General features: G+C 40.6%; 1 protein-coding gene across 2 annotated transcripts; it reads right to left on the bottom strand.

Moving 5' to 3' along the window:
* Positions 1–11112: 11112 nt before the first annotated feature.
* Positions 11113–21753, bottom strand: sel1l (SEL1L adaptor subunit of SYVN1 ubiquitin ligase). 2 transcript variants are annotated; one of them, XM_073492670.1, is made up of 21 exons: positions 21183–21753; positions 20985–21022; positions 19969–20164; positions 18594–18761; positions 18085–18190; positions 17320–17482; positions 17126–17179; positions 16972–17031; positions 16804–16885; positions 16540–16694; positions 16107–16163; positions 15940–16008; positions 15520–15597; positions 15248–15310; positions 15032–15119; positions 14607–14755; positions 14291–14456; positions 13882–13956; positions 13585–13757; positions 13348–13476; positions 11113–13187 (listed from the first exon to the last, which is right to left on the bottom strand). In XM_073492670.1, the coding sequence occupies exons 1-21, from the start codon at positions 21268–21270 to the stop codon at positions 12894–12896; spliced, it is 2451 nt and encodes an 816-aa protein (XP_073348771.1). In that variant the 5' UTR covers positions 21271–21753; the 3' UTR covers positions 11113–12893. The 2 variants fall into 2 exon arrangements, with proteins under 2 accessions (XP_073348771.1, XP_073348769.1); XM_073492668.1 differs by having other exon boundaries at positions 13882–13959; positions 21183–21357.
* Between the last annotated feature and the right edge of the window lie 195 nt (positions 21754–21948).

Here is a 21948-nt window from a genome sequence, read left to right as displayed (position 1 = left end):
GAGCAACACAAATTCATGATACATCCTTCATTAATTTGTGTATTACTTCACCATGTTTTGTAGCCTAAGAATGAGTTTTAAAGGATAAGTTCACCCAAAAATGAAAACATGAAATTGCAGCATTCTCCTGAACAACTGAAGTAGATGGGGACTTGTTTTGAAAAGTAAAATAAATAAATAAATAAATAAATAAATAAAACAGCCAAAATGGCTCCATACAGCTCGTCCAGCGTAATCCAAGTCTCCTCTCCCTGAGATGTCGAATTGAATTGTCATGCTAATGCTCCTATAGGATACATAATAAAATGCTTCAATTAATTGATAATTATATCATTAAATGCTGAAATAAATGGGTAAATAAATAATTGTCATTTTATGTTTTATTGTCACCACAAATAAATAAATCACTAATAAATGAGAAAAACTATTTATTTATATATATATTTACACATTTGTATATTTATTTATTCATTCTTATATTAATTTATTTACTGTATTTACTCACACATATATTATTTATGTATATTGTTTATATTAATTAATTAATTAATTAATTAATATATACTTACATTTAGTGTACAGTGTAGTGTACATATGTTTGCATCAGAAATGCCCTTTCTGGATTCCAAAAAACAATTATTTTTTTTATCATTGTTAATATAAATCAAGAAACAAAACAACTAAGTTAGCAATAATTACTGGATGACACTACATAACATTATTTTATGATTATGTATTATTTAAGCATGTGTTTTAGAAACGTATAGTAGAGAGTTACAGAATTGCCTTGAGTTTTTTGATTAAAAGCCCTTGAACTAGATTTTATGTTTATAGTTTCATTGCATGAAGGCATTTCTATTCATTAGGATTCATTACATATATAACTAACCCCATATGGAAAACCCTAAAAGTGTTTGCTTTCACAGAGATGTACATGGATCCCTGAAGGTCGTGTTCTCTTTTGTTACTGACACATCCACTTAAAAAAACAACAGACAAAAATGTTTTCCGAGTGTGTGGCTCGGACTGTTTGCTGTTTCAAATTTCCTCCTGCACCGTCCGCTGCACTCCCAAAGATCTCATTAGGCTTTCAGAGAGACAATAAAGGCCCATTTACGTCATCCATATTCGTCCCACATAAACCGGCCACTGCTTTGTTTAAACATGACGAGGGGCTTTTCTTTGAATGCAATAATAAGGTCGTTATGAAATCCAGCAGCTACGAGGACTGACGGAAATTCAGCCCACAGAGAAAAAGTAGAGAATGGGGACACAGGAAGTATATAGTTTAGTTCCTAAAGTACATACTGGGTGATGGCAAATAGAAAATCTTCTTTGTATACTCACATTTTTATCATTGAAAATGTTTCACTGAGTAAACACACTATAATGGACCTCTCCTTTTCAATATCCAATGGGTTTTGCATGCATCATGTGCTGAAAGACATGTTTACCTAGAAACAAGATTTTTAAACCATCTGCTCTGTACAGCTCAACCCTACCATGCCGAGTACATTCTGTGTTTGTTAGTAAGTAACCTGAGCTGTGCTTAATATAGCCTTCACCTGCCCTCGTAATCATGCTAATCAAACAGAGTCAACACTCGCTGTAGTGTTCTTCACCTGAGATGAATGCGTCGAGAGTAGATGATCATATGCCATATTCAGTGAGTTTAATCTGTGTGCAGACACACAACGATAGCCCCTCTGCTCCACATCCAGTAGCATGTACAACACTGAGTGTTTTTCTCCACCGTGGTGAGAACATCTTCCTGTGCATTAAAATGCCAGTACTGGAGGACAGAGGAGTGAAAGTGGGCCAGCAGCAGCCTGGAGATCTGAGGAGCAGACGTGTGACAAACTGTCTCTGGTTTGTAAAGTCACAGTGGAGTAATGTGTTGTTTATCTGGAGAATTGTTTTTTTTTTTCATCGTCATTGCAACACATGCTTTGTTAACGATGGTACGGCCCGACGCAGGTGCCAGGTTTTGATGCGTGGAATAAAAAGGTTGTATCAGTTTTGATCGTGTGTTTGTAAACTGTCCATGATGAGTCCGACAGTGTTATAGGAGCGCAATGCTAGACCAGTGGACTGCTTTTCAAAACCTACATTACCCACAATGCAACTTCACCACTGAGTGACATCACTGGAGGCAATTTATCAGATTACATGCAGCTTCCTCTGGAGCCACGAAAAACATCATACTACTTTTTTCATCGTACTCCCCAAGACCTGCAAACACACTTTAATGTGTAAAATTGCTGGAGTGACCCTTTAATATCAGAAAAGTTTTATTTTTATTCTATAAATATAAACAGGCAAATAAAACAAAAGATTGAACACACACTCACAGGTTGTGGAGGAAGTCTAATTAGTTTAATGTCTTATGTATGAATGTATAAATGTCACATGAACAATTCAAAAGTTGTTACTTGATGTTTCCCTAGTTACAAAATCTGCAGTTAAGTCAAAGCAGCAAGACTTTTCCTTAAAAAAAAAAAAAAAAAAACACCTACAGTGTATTATTTTAATTACAAGTGTGAGAGAAACGCAGAAGATCGTCCCCGCGGTTGGTGTGTGTGGTCAAAGCAGGTCAAACATCTTGGTGCTGGATGAACTAAAATTTTAAAGGCAAAACAGAAAACTTTCTGCTCACCACCTCCAACTGCCTAAAAATGAAATACCCAGGATGCAGGATCCTCTGTCACGTTAACTCTGGGGTTTCAGATCTTTTAAAAAACACAGTAATGTCCTCTGTGCTGCTATTCAGGGGCCACGGACATGCAAAGTTGCAAAGAGTGGCTCACGAACTCTCTTCTGCAGGTGATCCACTGTATCGTCTCAACAGTAACCAATGTAGCAGTGACAGGCTTGTAAAATAGTCCAGCAAAGTGAAAGCTACACAAGTCCGAGACATCCCAAACCCACGAGGAGAGAGAGCAGGAGGAAGACAGCTGCCTGTGACAGAGCATCAGACTGCAGTGCAGGCTGGCTGGACTTGGCTGCGATCGGTCGGGTGAAGATATATGGGTGTTCCTTCAGAGGAGACGCAGAGAGGTTGAGTATGAGTGTTTCAGCTCGTTAATTGCACAGAACCGAGGACCATTTCGCAAAGCATTATCTCGTTTTAACATGCATTTACAATCATCCAGACAGACACTGGTTTCTCCTCCGTCACAGCTGTGTTTAAATCAAAGTGCAGACTTGCAAATTAGGATGAATATTTAATCTACTTATTTAATTACTTTCCTTTGGGTCTTATTCATATTATTGTTGCATGGTAAAGCAGCTGCATACAGGGACGGTCTGGACAAGTATCTGTGTGCTCAAGCAAAACAAACCCAGAACCCAGAGGACAAACAGTAAGTACGGTACACTGTGGAAACGGTGAAGTAGGTCAATTCCAGCATTAAAATGTTGCTGTTGAACAACTGACATGAAAGTCTCAGAGGACTGAGCTTCCCCTTAATGGACCAACACTAAATCTGCTGGAAACGGCATTAGCATAATATTCATAAATAAAAATGGCTGTAAAATGTAAACTGGGACTGATTATCCGTCTTAAGAAAGTTTCTGAACGATTATTTTAATCCTGTGCACCTTCAAAGGTACCGAATTACCATAAAAGCCAACATCCTTTGAAAAATACAGCTTGTCCTTTTTCCCCTCAATATAACACAAGAACACAGGTCATTTGAATCTTTGCTTTAGCTGTCTCATTAAAAATGCACGAAAGCTTTCAGGTTAAAGACACGGTCACTCGGTCAGATGCGCGATAACATTGTCCTACCATAGGTGGACAGATGAGACTGATGGGGTCGGAGAAGCTGCTCACAATCATTTTCCCTCCTTCGGGCTGAAACTGCGAGCAGAAGACAGAGAGACAAAAAAATAAGTCTTCTATTTTGAAATATGTGGAAACCCCTGTAAGTCCCTGAAATAAGCATTAGGTAATATGTAATAAGGCTTTAATAAGATGCCTTTTAAGGTAAGTGTTAATTAAATTATATAAGTGTTAATAATTACACATTTATGATTAGATTAGAAATTTATAAGCACTAAAAGGAAACACTGCAATCATTTATAGCCTGCTTAAAAGGTTCAATCTGTAAGAACTGGCCACCTGTTGAATTTATCCTCCAATCAAATAGGGGGCAGCATTTCACCAGAGTAACTGCTAACTGCTGCTAAATCAGTTTCTTGTAGGTACACTTGACCTGCAGCTTTTCTCTCTATAATTATTTTTTCCTCCTTTTGTGAGCACAGATATTACTCCACACATTAAATCCTCCCAGGTGTGAGCGGGTTGATTGTTGACCTTTAACCTTCCTGTGTGTCATGAAATACAAGCAGTGCCACTCATTGTTCACCATGTTGTTCCACAGCCCCTTGGCCAGCTCCTCGTGCCCCTTTATGGTGAAGTGGAAGCAGTCGTGAGTGAAGAAGGTCATATCGATCTTCCCGTTCTGCTCATGGAGACAAAACATATACACATATAAGTGTAGACGGACTGATGGAGTGTGTTGTCAGTGAAGCTCTCATTTTCAGCCTCAAGTTAACAAAGCCAAATGCTACAGCTTTCACACTCGGGATGATTCAATGTTTTCTGTGTGATGTTTCTCACTGATTCATCTGGTGACACATATTGTCGTGGTCGATGGAGTGAGGATAGATTACCGGGAGGCGGGGAGGGTCAGCGTGTTTCAGGAAGGGCTGAAGAACGACGGCAAAGTCGTCCCTGAAGAAACGGTCGCTGAACAGCAGCTCCTCAAGTCTTTTCTGTGGATGAAAGTGACATGAAAATCTATTTATCTGCTTTCTCATTGATTTATAATAACAGCAATCGTGCAAATTACTTACAGAGAGTTGTTTACATGAAATCAACACGCACTGTTTTCGGTGCATGCACCAGTTTGTACATTATGGTGTTTGATTAGAGAGTGAGTTATAATTATTAAAAATGACGTTTCCCATTATTGAGAGGTGTATAAACTGCACCTGGAACTCCAGATTAACTTCTATCAGCTCCTGCAGTTCAGGAGACTTGGCTTCTGGCTCTATCAGGCACGAGCAGAAAGACCTAAATTAGAGTAATAAAAGAAAAAAAAAGGTAATTCAGATGCAAAATTAACAAAAATGTTATATGATGTTAGTAATTCCTGTGATGAAAACTAAAAATTGCAAGATTAGGAGCAAGGAAAGGACCAGGACCACATGTCGTGCACGTATACAGGAGATTATGCTTCTGCTGCAGGATTCGGCTACTTTAAAGCCTCTACACATGTTTAACTTGTGAAAAGAAAATGAGTTCAATGTTCGTTTGTTCTGTCATTTTTAAAGAGGGAGAAGGAAGGGGTGCTGTTACATGCCAGGCGTGGCAATGTGCCTGTTGAGTTTTTTCTCTCCCCCGTCCCCTGCTATCTCTTCAGGTGCCAGCTACATGATTGATTTCCACCTGTGCAGTCTGGTCATGCTGCCCATTGATTCTCTCAGATGTTGAGCTGTCCAATCAACATTCAGAATAGGGATGCTCCGATCAGGGTTTTTTGCCCCCGATACGAGTCCGAGTCCTTTGATTTTTGAGTATCTGCCGATACCGAGTCCCGATCCGATACTCTTATAATACATTTAAAAAATTAAAAAGATCGAAGAAAACTATCCGAGGTGTCCCTTATTTTTTATTATATTTTACCACCCCTCGATATCCCAAATTTACATATCTGACAGTTTGCAACTGCATCGTTCTCGTCACTCACTTTAAAATACTTCCACACAGCAGACATGGTGCGCCACAACTCGCCACTCCGCTTCAAAACAAACTGGCGTGCTGGTCTTCTGCGCATGCGCATGTCGTAAACGGTGGTAGTAAATACTCATTTTGTTTTTTTTATTTTGAATCACCAATAGCCCATATATCAACAATCTAATACAAATAATGACTAAATAAATATATATAAAACCGATCTCTGATCGGGTCGTAACGTCCGAGTCCCGATCGAGTCTTCAGTGGCGTGATCGGCCCCGATTTCCGAGTCACGTGATCGGATCGGTACAACCCTAATTCAGAACATTCACTCTTTGTTTTTTCACCCAGAGCCCATCAGTAGAGAGAATCCCATCATCTCCATATTTTTCCCTGTGGACAATGGCAGACCGTGGAGTCTCTCAGCAGTTCCCAGATGTTAGCTGCAAATACTAGCCCAGTACGGTAAATCGATAAATCACTCAATCATGTATTAGCTAGGAACTGCCAAACATTATACTTCTGTCTCTCTGTATTCTCAACGATCTGCCTTTGAAATTCAGTTGTAGAGACTCTCTCCACTCGAGGGCTCTGGTTATACCCTGCTCTTTTCTCTTTGACCCTTTGATGCTGCGCTGCATTGTCTGAGCAGACTTGTGAAGAATAATAGAAAAAGGTCTGCGGTGGGAGGTGGAGGACTATCGGTAAGTTGGGTTACCCTTTACACTTTTCTTTCTGGAAGCTTTTTTTTTTTTAGATAAGTCAGTGATTAGTGAGTTTTTCTATTGCCAGAGGTAGGAATTAGTCAGGTCTAGTTTGGTTATATTCATCTCTGTTTGTTTGGCACCAGCTTCTCTCATCCTCCCCCACATGTTGAGAACCTTTGTGATGATTCAAACTATTATGTTGAGCAGAAAATAAACCACCTTTGTTTTCACTTCTTCTTTGACTCATTCAGTTTCTTTGGTTATCATGTTATCGTGTCTTTCTTTGTATTTTCACAAAATGAGAGTAAAAAGGTGCCATTTTAAGGATCCTTGTCTCCTGCAAAAACTACACATACATGACGTCTACTACTTAAAGAGCAGCTCACCTTTGGAGCAGGCACCCCGGGGTGGGCTTCTGCACCTCCCTCAGAGTCTGCATGGGCAGGATCTGAGCGACATTTACGATCATACGAGGAACCTGGAGCACAACAAGGAGAAGACGCCCTCACTGTAGTGAATTCCAGCACTGTACTGAAACCTCACTCTTTCAGACATGTCTTGTGTTTTTTACCTCATTCATAAGCATTTCCAAGGAGACGGTGATATAGTGAATGAAGTTATCCACTGAAAAGAGAGCCTAGAGAGAACACGGAGAATCTGCAGAGATTAATAACAAGAATTTGACAATCTCAGATCCCATAAAAAGCTACTTTTTTTATTGATTTCAAGAAGAAACAGACGGACCTTATCTTTGCAGTAATCACAGATGTCATTCATGCCCATGAGAATGGTCAAAAGCTTCCAGTCCTCATCGAAGTTCAGACCCTGACAGAAGGACAGCAGAGGGGTCATCAGAGAGTACATTTGGTCCATAAAAGACAGATTCAGGGACAGCAGGATATCTCAGATTCGAGCTGTTGAGCTTTGATAAACCAGCTCCATCATGTTTTAGAGGAAACAGAGCACCACTGTACCTCATAACCTCTCATAGTGTCAATCAGGTGTCTCGTCTGGCCGGGGAGGTTGCTAGAAAGAAGGAATAACAAGGATCTTTACAAATGGCTAAAGATATAAGTTACAGCTAAAGTTGCTTAACAACCCAAATAATGTCCACGTCACCCTAATGAGTCCTTACTAGGTGTTGTGTCCAGTCACAGCCAGGTTGAAGCCCGTGTCACTGATATGAGCCTGCATCCCATGAACTGTCTTGCCCGGAGCAGCACCAATCAGGTTGGGGTTGAAAAGCTTGATGATGTCTGGAGAGTATTTAGAAACGAAACGTGTAAAGACGACATACTGAGTCTGCAGTTTGTATGGCACATTATACAAAACAATAATGTTCTATACCACCAGTGATTTAAACATCTTACTTGCCAAAGTAATGGCATCCTGAAATGAGCCGTAGCCTCCGATACTGCAAGATAAAGACATGTCAAAGAAAGTGGTGATTATTAGTATTATTAAATCATAGGTTTGCCCTATTGTTGAAAAATGTTACGGACGGACGATGATTAATCATATTATGTGCCGTCTACATGCAGGACCTCTGCAGCAGGGTTAATATCTGCACAAGAGCTCCATTACAGGTGTCACACATGATTTCTGTCACCTCCACGACACATGACGATACTCGATGGGAATCCCGAGGACAGTGGTGGCGTTGGCGCCTATGCCCGTCTGAAAAAGAAGAGACACAGCGACTGAGAAACACGTGGAGATGATTTAGTCATTTAAATTGTACACAGTGCATTTAACATTGACAATGGATACCTGACATTCAACCATTCACACCTCTGCTCCTTTGAGCATTGTCAAGGTCATTCTATGGAAACGTCCTTTACAGAAAAATTATTAATTTTCAGATTTTATAATAAAACAACAGGTTATTTGAACAATTACTGCTTCTTGGGCCATCAATTTGGCATTATTTGTTTTTTAATCAGTTATTTAACATTCAAAGCAGCACAGAACTACCTGTCCCCACAGTCATGTATAGAAAGTGTTGAGTTCAAAACCATGTTTTTCTACCATAAAATGCAAAAATGTATACCTATCTATCAATTATATTATAGACATGACATAAAAAAAATAAAATTCCAATAAAATATATAATGAAAGTGATCCCTGGAGTCACATCACTGGTGTTACCGTGTGACAAAGGTCTATTATTTTGAAATAAAAATCACACTGATGACATCACTTTACTTCCTTTCACCCATTTCCTGAAGTTCATGGTTAAGTGCACTGTCTCTTTTCAGTTATAAGACATTTCCACATTTATCTCAAGATTTCATATCAAGCTTTTAATTTTAGTCACTGCATTTTTCATGAATATTGTCACTGGTGTTACCTTCGTTATGGGTACCAGACAGTCCAAAAGATCATAAAGCCTTCATTTATTTGTATTTATAGAGTAATAATGTGGTCTTAGTATAAATGTTATAAAAGGAAGTCAATTCTCAGACATTTTGCTCTTCCAAAAGTGGACGTTTCCAATTTGGCTTCAGTTCTGTCACTGCAACATTTAGCCATCATGACTGCAACAGCATACTAATAGTCCAACAGTAGTATCTTTGCCATAATCTGTATAACCACTGAGGCCTGAAGAAAAAACAACAAATAACACCTACCGTCAATGAATCCCCCAAGGCAGCGATGACTTTGATATCTGCCACCTTCACAAATTCAACTGGACCAGAGGGTGGAAGGAAAGACGGAGAAGAAATGAATGATTGATACTCAGCGTCAGGGAGCAGTGAACTACATGGAATAAAACTAGTAGTTTAAACACATTTTGCAGTAACTTGCTGCTAGAAGTGATTCAAGTAGTTTTTTTTTTGGTGTTACCTACTGAATCTCAAACAGTCTGGGCTTTTGAAGGTAATGAATGATTTTTTTTTATTTTACAGTTGCTTCTCTACTGTAACTCAAATCTGTCATTCCTTGCACTTTTCACTACGAATAGGGCGGCACTTAATCTGTTTTTGTTTATGTATGACCTGTGAAGAACTGGACACTTCCTACAATAATGTTTTTAAATAATATTGTTTGATGGCATATGGCTTTTTTGTATTTTGTTATAATTTTGGGTCAAGTTGAGCTTTTATTTTGAAAATCCATTTACAGACACTTCAGATTTTTACTCAACATTGTACTTAATCACAAATGTAGGATGTTTACTTCAGTATTTCATTTCATTGTCAGTTTGTTAATTTTCTTTTCACATATTAGTTTGAACTACATTATCGAAGCAGCTTGAGTCAACCAATCTTTGCTCTGCAGTCGTTCAATTTCTTCCAGTGTGAAGTGAGTGCTGCTTTCAAGTTGCCTCTCCAACACTGGGTAACAGATTGATTTAAGGAGGGTGGTGGGGGGCAATGATATAGACAGACCTGAGGACGGGACAGACGGAGAAGGACTCATGTCCGGACACTGAAACAACGGATGTTTGAAGCTCACCGGTCGAGTTTTCTCTGGAAACTCCTGAGAAAGAAACAAGAGAGAGGCCTCACTGTTCAGTCTAAACCTTTTTTAATCACCTAGTTTCAGGCAATATTCAAATATGTGTATATATATACAGCCTTGAGATGAAACCTTTCTTCTTCTTTATTTTAAATTTCTTCTTCATCTCTCTTTTCACTTGTTGCCTTTGAGCAACTGCATCATCTTTTCTTTAGTCTGACACAGCTCTGCTTGTTGTGCACATACTCAGGATGCCTGCTGGTCCATGTGGTCCGGTCAGGTGTGCCCCCCATGGTAACCTGCCTCTTATGTTTAAAAGTAGGTTATCCATTGTCACATGCTCATATTGTTTTTGTTGCTTTTATTTTGTTCAAATGTGTCTTTTTTTCAAATTAAATCTGTCAGTCGAGGCCTTCTGGTCAGTTACTGATTGAACAAAAATGTTAAAAATCCGCACGCAAAATAATGTTCAGCCACTACAATTAGATTTTCGACCTCATGCTGTATCCAATTCAGTGATAAAATCAGGTGTAACATTACCTTCTGGAGGGCCTCCTTGCTGTAGTGTCGTATCCCCTCCTCATACTCCGACCACCAGTCGTTGCCTTAAAGAGAAGATTTATTTCCAAAACGTCCATTGGAAACTTTTCAAAAAGGCCCAACAAGCCCCTTTTTAGCACGATTAAACAACTACTTTTCCTTTAACAAAGTCATTTACAGCATAAAAATACTCATAAGTAACTTTTAAAAAAGGTCTTTTCAGGCTTTACTTTACTTTCAAATGCTCTTCTATATAAACACTGTTTTGTTACCAGATTAAATGCAGCACATTCAGGTCTAAAAGAAGGCCCAGTTTCAGAGGCTGCTGTAACAATAAATATCGGCACGCAGCCTCACGTGTGCTCTGCCCTCCTGCTTGTTCCAGCACTTACCTTTGACAGAGTGGGACGTGAGCACACATGTTGCCACGGCGATCCAAAGCCACTCCATAGTAGTGCGTATGCGCCAGTCAATGGGTCACCCCCAGGGCTGTACAATGCGATGCTGAGCTTTACAGAGCTGTCACTTTGTCTCGCCCACCCTCTAAAGCTGAGTGACAACCTGCAGGTCCACTGAGAGCCGGTCTGAATCAATGTCAGCAGTGCAACACCTCGTAACAATTACATTTTAACATTTAGGCAATAAAGACAACATTCAGAATTAAATATCCATATATCATTTATTCATTTCTTTATAAACTTGTATTTGCGATGGTAAAAATGCAGTCTTCTCAACTGTCTCGACCAGTGTTTCATTTTTAGACAAATTGTGAGTTGTGTGGGCACCGATGTGTGAATGTTTCTGTGAGACAGTCTGGAACATTTTCTTATCTTCCCTTATGAATAACATTTTCACTGCCCTTTCCGACTTCCTACACTTCATGCAGATGTATTGGCAGATAAGCTCTCAATAATTCTAACAACAAGCACATATTGTGGGACTGAACAAATGGACCGCGTGTGACAAAATCTGAAATTTCAAATTTTTTTTTTACTTCTTTATAATAAAAACTGTCTGGCTTCTTTTCTTAGGTTAGAGGTCCATCTGAGCTGGAAAGTGTAGGCAGAGCACAAAGCTCCATCTTGGACTTTTGGTGAGGGGGTGGAAATTCTCACAACAGCTGAAGTTGTGTTACCAAACAAACACACACGCACACACACACACAAAAACTAATCCACTTCCTCTACTGTAGAAACCATCCAGAGTTTGAGGCGCTGCTATATTTAAGGCTGCTCCAGTTTCTGCCTTGGCTAACACAAGGCTTAATAAACAAAAAGAAAAAAAACAGGCATGTGGGCTGAGAAGAACTATTGAGCTACCTTCCAAAAAACCAGAATAAAATCAGAGCCAATGTACAGTAACACCTCCAAAAACTCTTCTCACTTTCTTTCACTGGACTCAGTTTTTGTGACATTTGTTCTGTGCACTCTGCTTTCACTGCGCTTGGAGAGTGAAAGACGTGTCTGGATGAATTATCAAACAGGACCTGCATCAAGGGTTTCTGTGACAGCTTGGATTTCACAGACTTCAGCAGCTTCTCACTCCTCATCTGTGTCTGCCATGGTGAAAATGTAACAGAGAGAAAGAACCTGTGCACTTAAAATTAAATATCTACCCAGTCCAGCCTTGCTATCACAGGCTTTCTTCCTCTTATACTAATGGCATAACATGGCTTGAGAACATTTTAGCACTGTCACTAAATGCTGAATGAACAAAAGCGTTCTTTCCCGGTGAAGTGCAGGTATGCACACCTGACATGTCCACTAAAACAAATACCTAACGAATGCAAAATTGCAATGCAAAAATTGATGCAACATTTGTTCACTCATTCAATACCTGAAAATAAGGTGCCTAAAAAATAAAGTCTGGAGGATGATGAGAGAAAACATGCAGAAACATGACTTTCTTGAAGAACTCGACTGGGGCTAGCATATTAAATTATTCTACTTCAAACTTTCCTGCCTAATTTTTTTTTCTAAATACTGCTCAAAGTTAGGACTGAAGCAGTTCAACTGTCATTTTCTCAGAAAAGGGGAAAGTGAAAAGAAACTAATGCACATAAAGATTCCAACTATATTGATTAGTCAAGTCCAAAATGCCTTTGATGTGGCAACCACAAGGCAATTTCCACTGTGAGGACACTGGTGCTTCTGGCAGTATCCTGAGTCACAGACTAGCAAGTCCCAATCTGTGTTATCCTCTCTGTTCTACAGCACTGTCCATAAACACCCCCACTGCCTTCTTCAGCACAGGACCAGCATATTTTGAATGGAGAAAGGGAGTTGTGAGACTGCACTGTTAGCGTGTGGAGGGGAGCAGGCAGAGTGGGAGAGGTGCTCAGACTAGCTGGTATTCAGCTAGCGAGCAGCGGCTGCTCCATGGGGCGGGCTGGCAGAGCCTCACGTCTGTCTGTTACTGCCCTCGCTCCGTCTGGCTTCCTCTCACTGCTGCTGCTGCTGCTCCTCCTCCTCCTCCTCTTCCTCCTGGGCCGGGCCCTGGGCTTGTGTTTCTTCCTGTTCCTGGGGCTCGGCCTGGGCTTCAGACTGTTCCTGAGGTGGTCTAGGAGGGGGCGCTGGGGCGGGGGCGGGTGGGCGAGGGGGAACTATGATTTGGTGTTGGCGCTGTCTGTAGGCGATGACTGTGCCCAACAGCAGGGCGATGACTGTCATGAGGTAGAGGTCCCACTCCGGGCCTAGAAGCTGGTCCAGGTCCACCTGAGAAATCAGCTCCTTCAACTGGCAGGAGCCAAATGAGGAGAAGACAGAGGACAAAGACGCAAATGATTAATTCCAGTTCTCTCTAATGAAGCTTTTAACTTGAATTACAATTCTGAGTTTCTTTTTCAAAGCCAAATTGTCACAGCTCCAGCTGGAGAATACAAGAGGCAGTACTCACGTTAAGATCCTGCAGGTACTGCAGAGTGTAAATCAGGCCCAGCTTGCACAGAGCCAGGAAAACTGGGACCTGGGCGTCGGGACTGGCTTCAGCAGCCATGTCGTAGAAACGTTTGGCTAAATGAATGTCCTGCAGAACCACAGGAGACAGTTCTGAATCACACACCGGTCTGTGCATCTTCAAATTTGAGACCAATAAATAAATCGTCTACATTCACAAGTACATCTTTGTGCCCACCTGTTTGATGCCCAGGCCTTTCTCGTGCATGTAACCCAGGTTAAACATGGCCTGGGCGCTGTGCTGCTGCTCTGACGCCAGTCTGTAGTGGATAACCGCTGTCTCATAGTCCACATCTGTCCCGTAACCATAGAAGTGGTAGTCCCCGAGTTTTATCCTCGCCACTGTGTAGCCTTGAAATTACAGTCACATACGTCAACTCGGCAGCCAAATTCAACTAGCTCCCTTTATGTAAGAAGAAGAAATGCTGCAAATACTGTAACTCTAGTACAGACATTAAATAGAAAAGGGACTCACCTTGTGCTGCAGCTCTTGTCCAGTGGAGCAGAGCACGAGGGTAGGTCTCGTTCTCACTGAAGATTTTTGCTCCTTCTGCTTGTTTCAATCAATAAAAGACAAAAACATTCAAACACCAGGATCTTCTTTTTTCCCTATCACAATTCACAAAATTAATCATGTTATTGTTTACCAAGAAACTAATACCAAGCCAGCTTATATATTTAAGTATATAAGAGTGAGTACTACATAAAATATACATTGTTAGGTCACCAAGTGGTCACAAAGCAGAATAAGGAAACTAGACACAAACACAGGCAATTGTCTTCCTCTGGGTTAGACAATTCAATACTTGTGATGAAAAGACTGAACTTTAACTGTTTCACTGCTTGAATGATGTGCTTTCCATTTAAACACTTCTTTTTCTTACTTTGGTCCAGCACGAAGGCCACGTTGCTCTGGGCCACCTCGTAGCCCTGCTCAGCCAACAGCAGATACTGAACCAGGGCAGCGTCCGTCTCACCCTCCTTAAAGCTGCCGTAGGCTGTCATGAGACGCTCTGACCAGCGCCCGCGCTCACACACGTTCTTGAAAAGCTGCAACGAATGTACAGGCATGCAGTGTGACACTTTGCAACTTGTGATACAATACAAGAGTGTAAAGAAAGACTAGAATTAAAGACTGTTTATCTCAAGTGAGGCGCTACATAAGCAGCATAAGAGCTTCAATGAATGAGGATGTCTCACCTCCACAGCAGTGTGGCACGAGCGCATCACACCAGTACCAGTCGCATGCATCTGGGCCAAGTTGTAGAAGGCCAGGATGTGGCCTGCCTGGGAGGCCAGGTTAAAGAATTTCAGTGCCTGTTTGTAGTCACGCTTCACACCGATGCCATCTGTGGAACGAAAGCAAGAAGCAAGAGAGAAACTGTGAACCCACTGAAAGAGAAAATAATTATTACAGTCAAGAGAAATAAAAATGATTTAGGAGATTGTGTGAGATTGAGGGATAGTAAAAGAAAAGGGATATTCAAATCTTCTGATGAGTAACAAGATTTACCAGGAGAGACAAAATAAGGACAAAAGAAATATCTGTGACAGGAGGCCATGGTGATGCTGTGTACCACAAGCACACTATGCACAGGTGTACATACAGACTGTAATACACTCACTGTAATACATGGTGCCCAGCTGGAGCTGTCCGTCCACCCAGCCCTGCTCTGCCGCCTTCTGGAAGTATTTCAGTGCCAGCTCATAGTTCTGAAGACACAAACACGACTTTCAAATGGCTGCTCTGATTTCAGACAGACAATCTGGTGATTTACATTTCTCCTTATTTCATATTAGACATGATCTCAAAAAACCTGCAATGTGTAAAGATTTCTTACCACTGGGACACCTCTTCCATATAGGTAGGCCATACCCAGGCCGCTCTGTCCCACAGGATTACCCTGGATGAAAAAAAGAACAAAGTAAATAAAAAGGACAGTTAATCAGAACTGAATGAAACACTTCACAGAAGAGGTAAAAGTCTGCACAATAACAGAATCTTGTTCGTCTCCGGGGGTGAAAGGAGTGTTACGTTCTCTCAAATAATAACTGTAATGATAAATGCGGATGAGATAGAGATAAAGATGTTTGTCTACAGCTTTATTCTTACCAAGTCAGAGGCCTTCTTAAAGTACTGCAGGGCAGTCTCGTTGTTCTGAGGGAGAAACTCGCTGCCCTCTGAGTACATCTGAAGGACACAGGAGTCACATCACTTAGTTAGTAATCAAGAACTTGACGAGGTGCCTCTGCAACAGCGACGCCAAATCACTGGCTTTATTTATCTTGGACTCAATTTAGACCATCTCTGCTCTCTAGCATGCTGACTGCTTTTTCCAAGTTCTCACACAGTGTGGGCTACATAGTTATAATGTTTACAAACACAGAAGTGAAATACATGGGCAACAAATAAAACTGAATCTGAATATACTGAAGTACTTGTTTTTATAGGCAACAGACAATGTTCGTTAATAAAACTCATTTCAAATTAATCAGTTCCACCACCTTTCCCCACGAAGGGCATCTCTCTCACCTTGCCGAGGAAAGCCATAGCGTGTGTGTTCCCTGCGTTTGCAGCCTGGGTGAAGTAGTCGTACGCCCTCTGATGGATGACGAACATGAGAAATGCATTAACCAGTGCAAGACAGTCACAAGAACACAATAATTTAATGACATTTTGAACATAAAAAATAATCTCACCTGATGATTCTGTTCTACTCCACGTCCTCCATGCAGGTGTAACTGACCCAATCCCACCTATCAGGAGAAACAGAAGGGCCAAGTTAACTTTAATGACACACAATTACTATTAGAAATATTCATTCACATAATTAGAGCTACAACAATTAGACAATTAATTGATTAGTAGTTGGAAAGAAAATTAAGTGGCAATGATTTTGATAATCAATGAATATTTTCTGTCATTTTTCATGAAAAAGTGTCCAACTTTTGCTGGTGCCAACTTTTTAAATGCACGGGTTTGCTGCTTTTCTTTGTCATTTATCAGAGTAAATGAAGAGTCTTTTGGTTTTGGACTATTGGTTGGACGGAAACAAACAAACTGAAGATGTAATGCAGTCATGTTTTTTTTCTATTGAACAATGGACACTGATTGATGATGACACTAATTTACCTGAGCTTGTACGTCTCCCTTCTCAGCTAGAAACTGGTAGTACTGGATCAAGTCCTCCTCCAACATCCCACTGGTAGATCCCGGGTTCTCCACCTCATCCAACAGCCTGATCCTCTGCACTGCTGAACCACCCGTCAGGGACACATCACTCGCCACTGGAGGTGGTGATGGAGAGTAGAGAGAAGAAGAATTTTCATCAGGTTATTTGCCCAAGAAGAAGATAAAACCTGAATATAATATCAAAATATTGCAGTCAGTGCTCACCCTGGTTTGCCACAAGCCTGTAGTGCGTTAGTGCTGACTCACAGCTCTGAGGAACACCCACACCTCCCCAGTATCTGTAGCCCTAATAAAACAGTAAGGAGAAATGTAAATTTTTATACTTAAGGAGTGATGTCACTGTGTCTCTGCTTCACTGACACACAAACTCACCAGAATCATATGAGCTACCGAGTTTCCACCCAATGCACCAAAGGTGTAGTAGACCAAAGCCTGAAAAACAGAGAATAGAGGTAATATATATGAACAATTGACAAAGACTGCATAACATTATTGTCATAGAAAGTTACAGAGTCCAAAAAAGTACCTTAGCCTGACTTGAGTTCACTCCAAGGCCAGCTGCGTACAGAAAGCCAAGAGCCTACAGAGAGGCAAACAAAGCAGTGTTACAAAACTAATCCTCTAAGCATACATTCTCAGTATATTTGAATAAGATGTCAGGTCAAAATGGTACAACACTTTTCTCAACTGAAACATAAGCATTTTGGATGATAACTTTACCATCTGAGCTTTAGGTGAGCCCTCCATTGCAAGCTTCTCAAACATTTCTTTGGCCTTGGTGACATTCTGGTTTATGTAGTCTCCAAACAGCATGGCGTACGCCACCTTCTCCATGGCCTTCTGGTGGCCTTTCTCTGCTACTTTCATCAGCTTCTCATATAATCTGAGAGGGGTTTTTGGATAAGCAGAGGCGGTGCGGGTGAGGTCAGATTGACACAGGCATAATAAAAATGATGTGTACATAACAAACAGTGAGAAGACACCTAAAGCAAATAAGGATGTGCTGAGAAAAGTCTCGTGTAAATAAGGTGCCTATAATAGATATCAGCATAGCGAAACAAAATTTACAATTAGATCAAATAATTTGGTCTGTAACCATTTTGACCATATAATAAGATGACTACACATAAACAGAAGGCTTGGTCTGCTCTGAATACATCTAAATCTGCAGTGTTTTACAACAATAACAACATATGTGTGTCTCAGCTTGTGTGAGGTTGCTGTTCTTCCAGCAGCCCTGATGGTGGAAAATAATATTAAGTTATCTACCATCATCAGTGTGTTTGGATTCATTGGTTGAATTAAGGCCAATTATCAAGTTTGGGAGAGAAATGTTTGTTTTGCATTATTTATTTTCATGAGGGAAAAAAAATTGTCACGACATCCTTTGTTATCAGCAAACCCAACTCATGTTAGAACAATACCAATATCATCAGGACAGAAGATTCAAAACCCAGCAGAATAAATCAGACAGAAGAAACTCACTCTTTCTTCTGAGTCTTCCTGGTGGTGGCGTTGAGCATACGCAGAACAGTCTGATACTGCTCCTCTGCCTCCTCCGCCTGAAGTCTCTGCTGTGCCTGCTCCTCCGCTAAGGCAAAGAGAGGAGAAGCCAAAAAGGGCAGGCAGATGAAAAAAAAAAAAAAGATTCATAACACTTTGGCAGCAGAGGGGGGGAATAGTAATTTTAGAAATGAAACCATGATGTCTTTTCAGGCAAGTTTCCATTATCAGTTTCAGTAGCTGTCAAGCCTTTCAAAAGAAAATACGTGTACTATGAAACAATTCATCTTTACATATTTGGCTTTATGTGGGGAAATGAGCCAACCACATGATGAAAATGCTCATCCAATCATTTAAGCAAATAAACTTCCATTTGAGGCTGATGAATGGCTGCATTTTGGCTTCAACATAAAATACTCAGGGTAGTTCAAAGTTAGTCACATTCACTTTGTGGAAATTTTTACTTTATGAAAGTCAAGCTATTTACTTACTCTCACAGAAACCCCACTTTTTGTCGTGGTCGTAGTCGTAGGTTGTGGCGCACCACAGCCGTCCATCCCCGCGTCCATCAGTGGTACAGTCCGAGTACTCCTTCCCCTGGAAGAGGAACGGGAAGATGCACGGCTCTCCATGGGCTGTACCTCCATTCACCACAGGAACTGTATTAAAAAAAACAAATGAGGTATGATATTAGATAACAGATACAACAAAAATAAATAAAACTAACTGATGATAATATCTAGAAAAGAAGTTACCATGCGTGTTCTCTTTTCCTTTATGAAACAACAGTTACCGGTTTACAACTTCATATTCAACATATAAAGTCTGTTAATTTTGATAAAATTCAGCAAATTTCCATCTTCAATCAATCTCAATATTATACAAGTGATGGCTGCAGGAAAATTACTAACAATCCCCGAGTAAAATGATGTAACTGTCTGCAATAGCAGCCACAGGTGCAAAGCCCCGTTAATTTCTCATGGGGTTAAACCATTTATACAACCTGCCGCTACCCTGAAACCACACGAGTCTTTGCTCAGAGTCAGCAAAACTGAAAACAGGTTACCACACTCGTACTCAATATAGCTTACAAAACAAGATAGTCTTTAAAAAAGATGTGATTTAAGAAAAGAGGAAACTGTGAGGACATTAAGAAGTTAGACTAGCACTGCTACAGGGCAGCGAAAGAGCTAACCAAAAATGTTGATGTAAGAGCTGATGTATTGTTAGATGTCCTACTACTTAACACACTGATGAGGATATTGAGGTTTTGAGTTCACAACAGCCAGCTGTTATATCTGAAACTGACTCAAACTCTAATCTCACTTCATTACAACCAGATGCCAGGTGGCTCAACAACACTTCTTTACTCAGCTACCGTATGTGAAGCCTTGCAAAATAATAAGCTGTTATAATCATGATATATTAGTGGATATCCAGATGAAGCTGCTTATTTTCAAATGCTATGAAAACCTTGAATCCTCACTGCTGAGGTGGCTGGAGCCACATTTTCCGTTGTAAAGTCTCTTCCAGTATTCCATCCATTTCTAGCTTTAATTGGACCGGCAAAAGAAACTCTTCTCAAAATTCAGTCTGCTACCAGCAACAGACAGTATGCCAGCTCATGATCCCTGTCTCACACAGACGTTTGGAGACACATGCTTAAGCCAAGAAAACAAACCGAAAAAAGCGGAGCCTGTGTTTGATAGTTTAAACAGAGAAAACTCAATTCACAACATTCAATACAATCAGCTCAGCAAAAAGAAATGCTTAAGGATTTCAACTACGTAACTGGACTGAGTGCATGCTCAGAGTGAACTGACCAACCAGTTAGCCTGTGTTTTTTGTTTTCCTTGCAGTCCTTACCCTCTTTAGGTTTCTCCTCAACTGGAGGAGGCTGCTCAGGCAGGTCCTCCTTCTCCTCTCCTTCCAGTCCATCCCGAGGTGTCTGTTTCTCTTCTTCTGGTGGGGAGACTTCTTGACCAGAGGTCACAGAAGCACCAGCCGCAATTTCTGACGCCAGACGGACATCCTCCTCTTCAGAGTCTGGGTCGTGGTAAGACTGCAGAGAAAAACAAGAAGTTGTGGTCAAGTAATAGATGAAACAGGGAATCACATTGCAAATCACAATAGGTTGAATACAGCTAAGGCAAAAGCAAAGGATGGCTATCTTACAGAGCATTTGAAATATAGACTATTTGGAAACTTAGTGTTTCTATCTCCCAAAAGTCTTGCAACACTGTTATCTGCTCATTTAAAAATGTCTTATTTATTGCATTCGAAAAAATACAATGGAATAGAAACTTTTCAACCAATCTATCCATAATCATTAATTATACTTTTACCAACTTAAATTGATACATTTCTGTAGGACTGTCTTCATTAGAGCTGCAACTAGCAATTATTTTCATTATCAATTAATCTGCCAAATACTTTTACACTTAAATCGATTAATCATTTAGTTTATAATGTCAAAAAACTGTGAAAAATGCTTATCACAACTTCTCAGAGCTCAAAGTGTCATCTTCAATTGCCTCTTTTGTCCAAAACCCTACACTTATCATCATAAATGACAAATAAACTCAGCATATGCTTATATTTCAACTGAAACCAGCAAATGCTTGTTATTTTTGCTTGAAATAATTCATCAAAATTCATCTAAACCACCACATATCACGTACACAAATAAACCCTGAAGTAACACACAAATTAAGCAGGGATAGGTGTCATATTAAACTAATTTGATCACCGTGTAGCAGATAACACCCCAAGCAATGATACTTACAAAAGCCTGATGGCCTGGTCTATTTTCTACTATGTTTGCATGACAATCATCCTGATATGGTACCTTGAAGAGCAATATGCAAACGCTCACGACGTACCTTTAGCTCTGGCCCATCATTCCCGTGTTGCTCTTCATCTGGAAAGCATTAATATGGCAGAAGTAAATACAGGAACTTGAGATAGCCAAACCTGTTTGCTAAATATAAACAGCTGCTTGCAACAGTTTGAGAATCGTACAGCCCCTTTCTGTCCGCGCAGGTATTAACCAGTCATACAACACAAACAGACATACTTACCAGCTGTTATTCCTTTGATGAAGACTATCAGCAGTAGGGTCAAAAAATAAAAGCTTCTTGCCGTCTTTAAATACCGTTTATAGCCCATTGTTGACAAGCTAACTATGTGCTAGCTGTAGCTGCTGCTATTTCTATCACCAAACATTCAGTTACAGTCACACTACGATACGTAGCATAAATAAACTCACGCACACGCTCACTAAAACGGAACCGTATTCTCTCTGTTTGATATCCTGGTTAATTTTCGCTGCTGTAGCTGTCAAACAAGCTTAAAAATCCCAATTTAAAGCTACGCTAGCAGAGAAGTAGCGGCTAGGTGGCTGAACTGACGTTGAACGCTAGCTAGCTAAGCTAGTCGTACCTAGCCACACGAAAGAGCAACCAAACAGCGCTGTAGTTGCGAGAGACCAAACTCCTCGGTCTACAAATCGGTTGCCGAGTACCTCTCGGCACGACAAAACATCCGAGTTTATCGGCAAGACGCAAAATATTTAGCCTTTGGTGTATATTAACCAAGACACTACTTAGCTACCCATGTTAAGCCCCTACTACTGACAGACACTTCCTATTCTCGCAATTCGACCAATCACAGCGCGCCTAGTTTGACAGTAGCCAATAAGCGGAGGCCAAGGACGTGTCAGCCAATCAGGTGCGTACACAATTATGCTTCTCGTTGATGGGTTTGTCCACGACACCAAAACACGCTGTGGAGATACTCATCATGTGGGGAAGGTAGAGGGGGTTGCTTTGGACACGTTGGGTGCAC

The sequence above is a fragment of the Pagrus major genome, chromosome 22 (assembly GCF_040436345.1).
Source record: "Pagrus major chromosome 22, Pma_NU_1.0".
Lineage (NCBI taxonomy): Eukaryota > Metazoa > Chordata > Actinopteri > Spariformes > Sparidae > Pagrus > Pagrus major.
The sequence above is the reverse complement of the archived record's forward strand: the minus strand, read 5'-3'. Positions and strand labels throughout refer to the sequence as shown.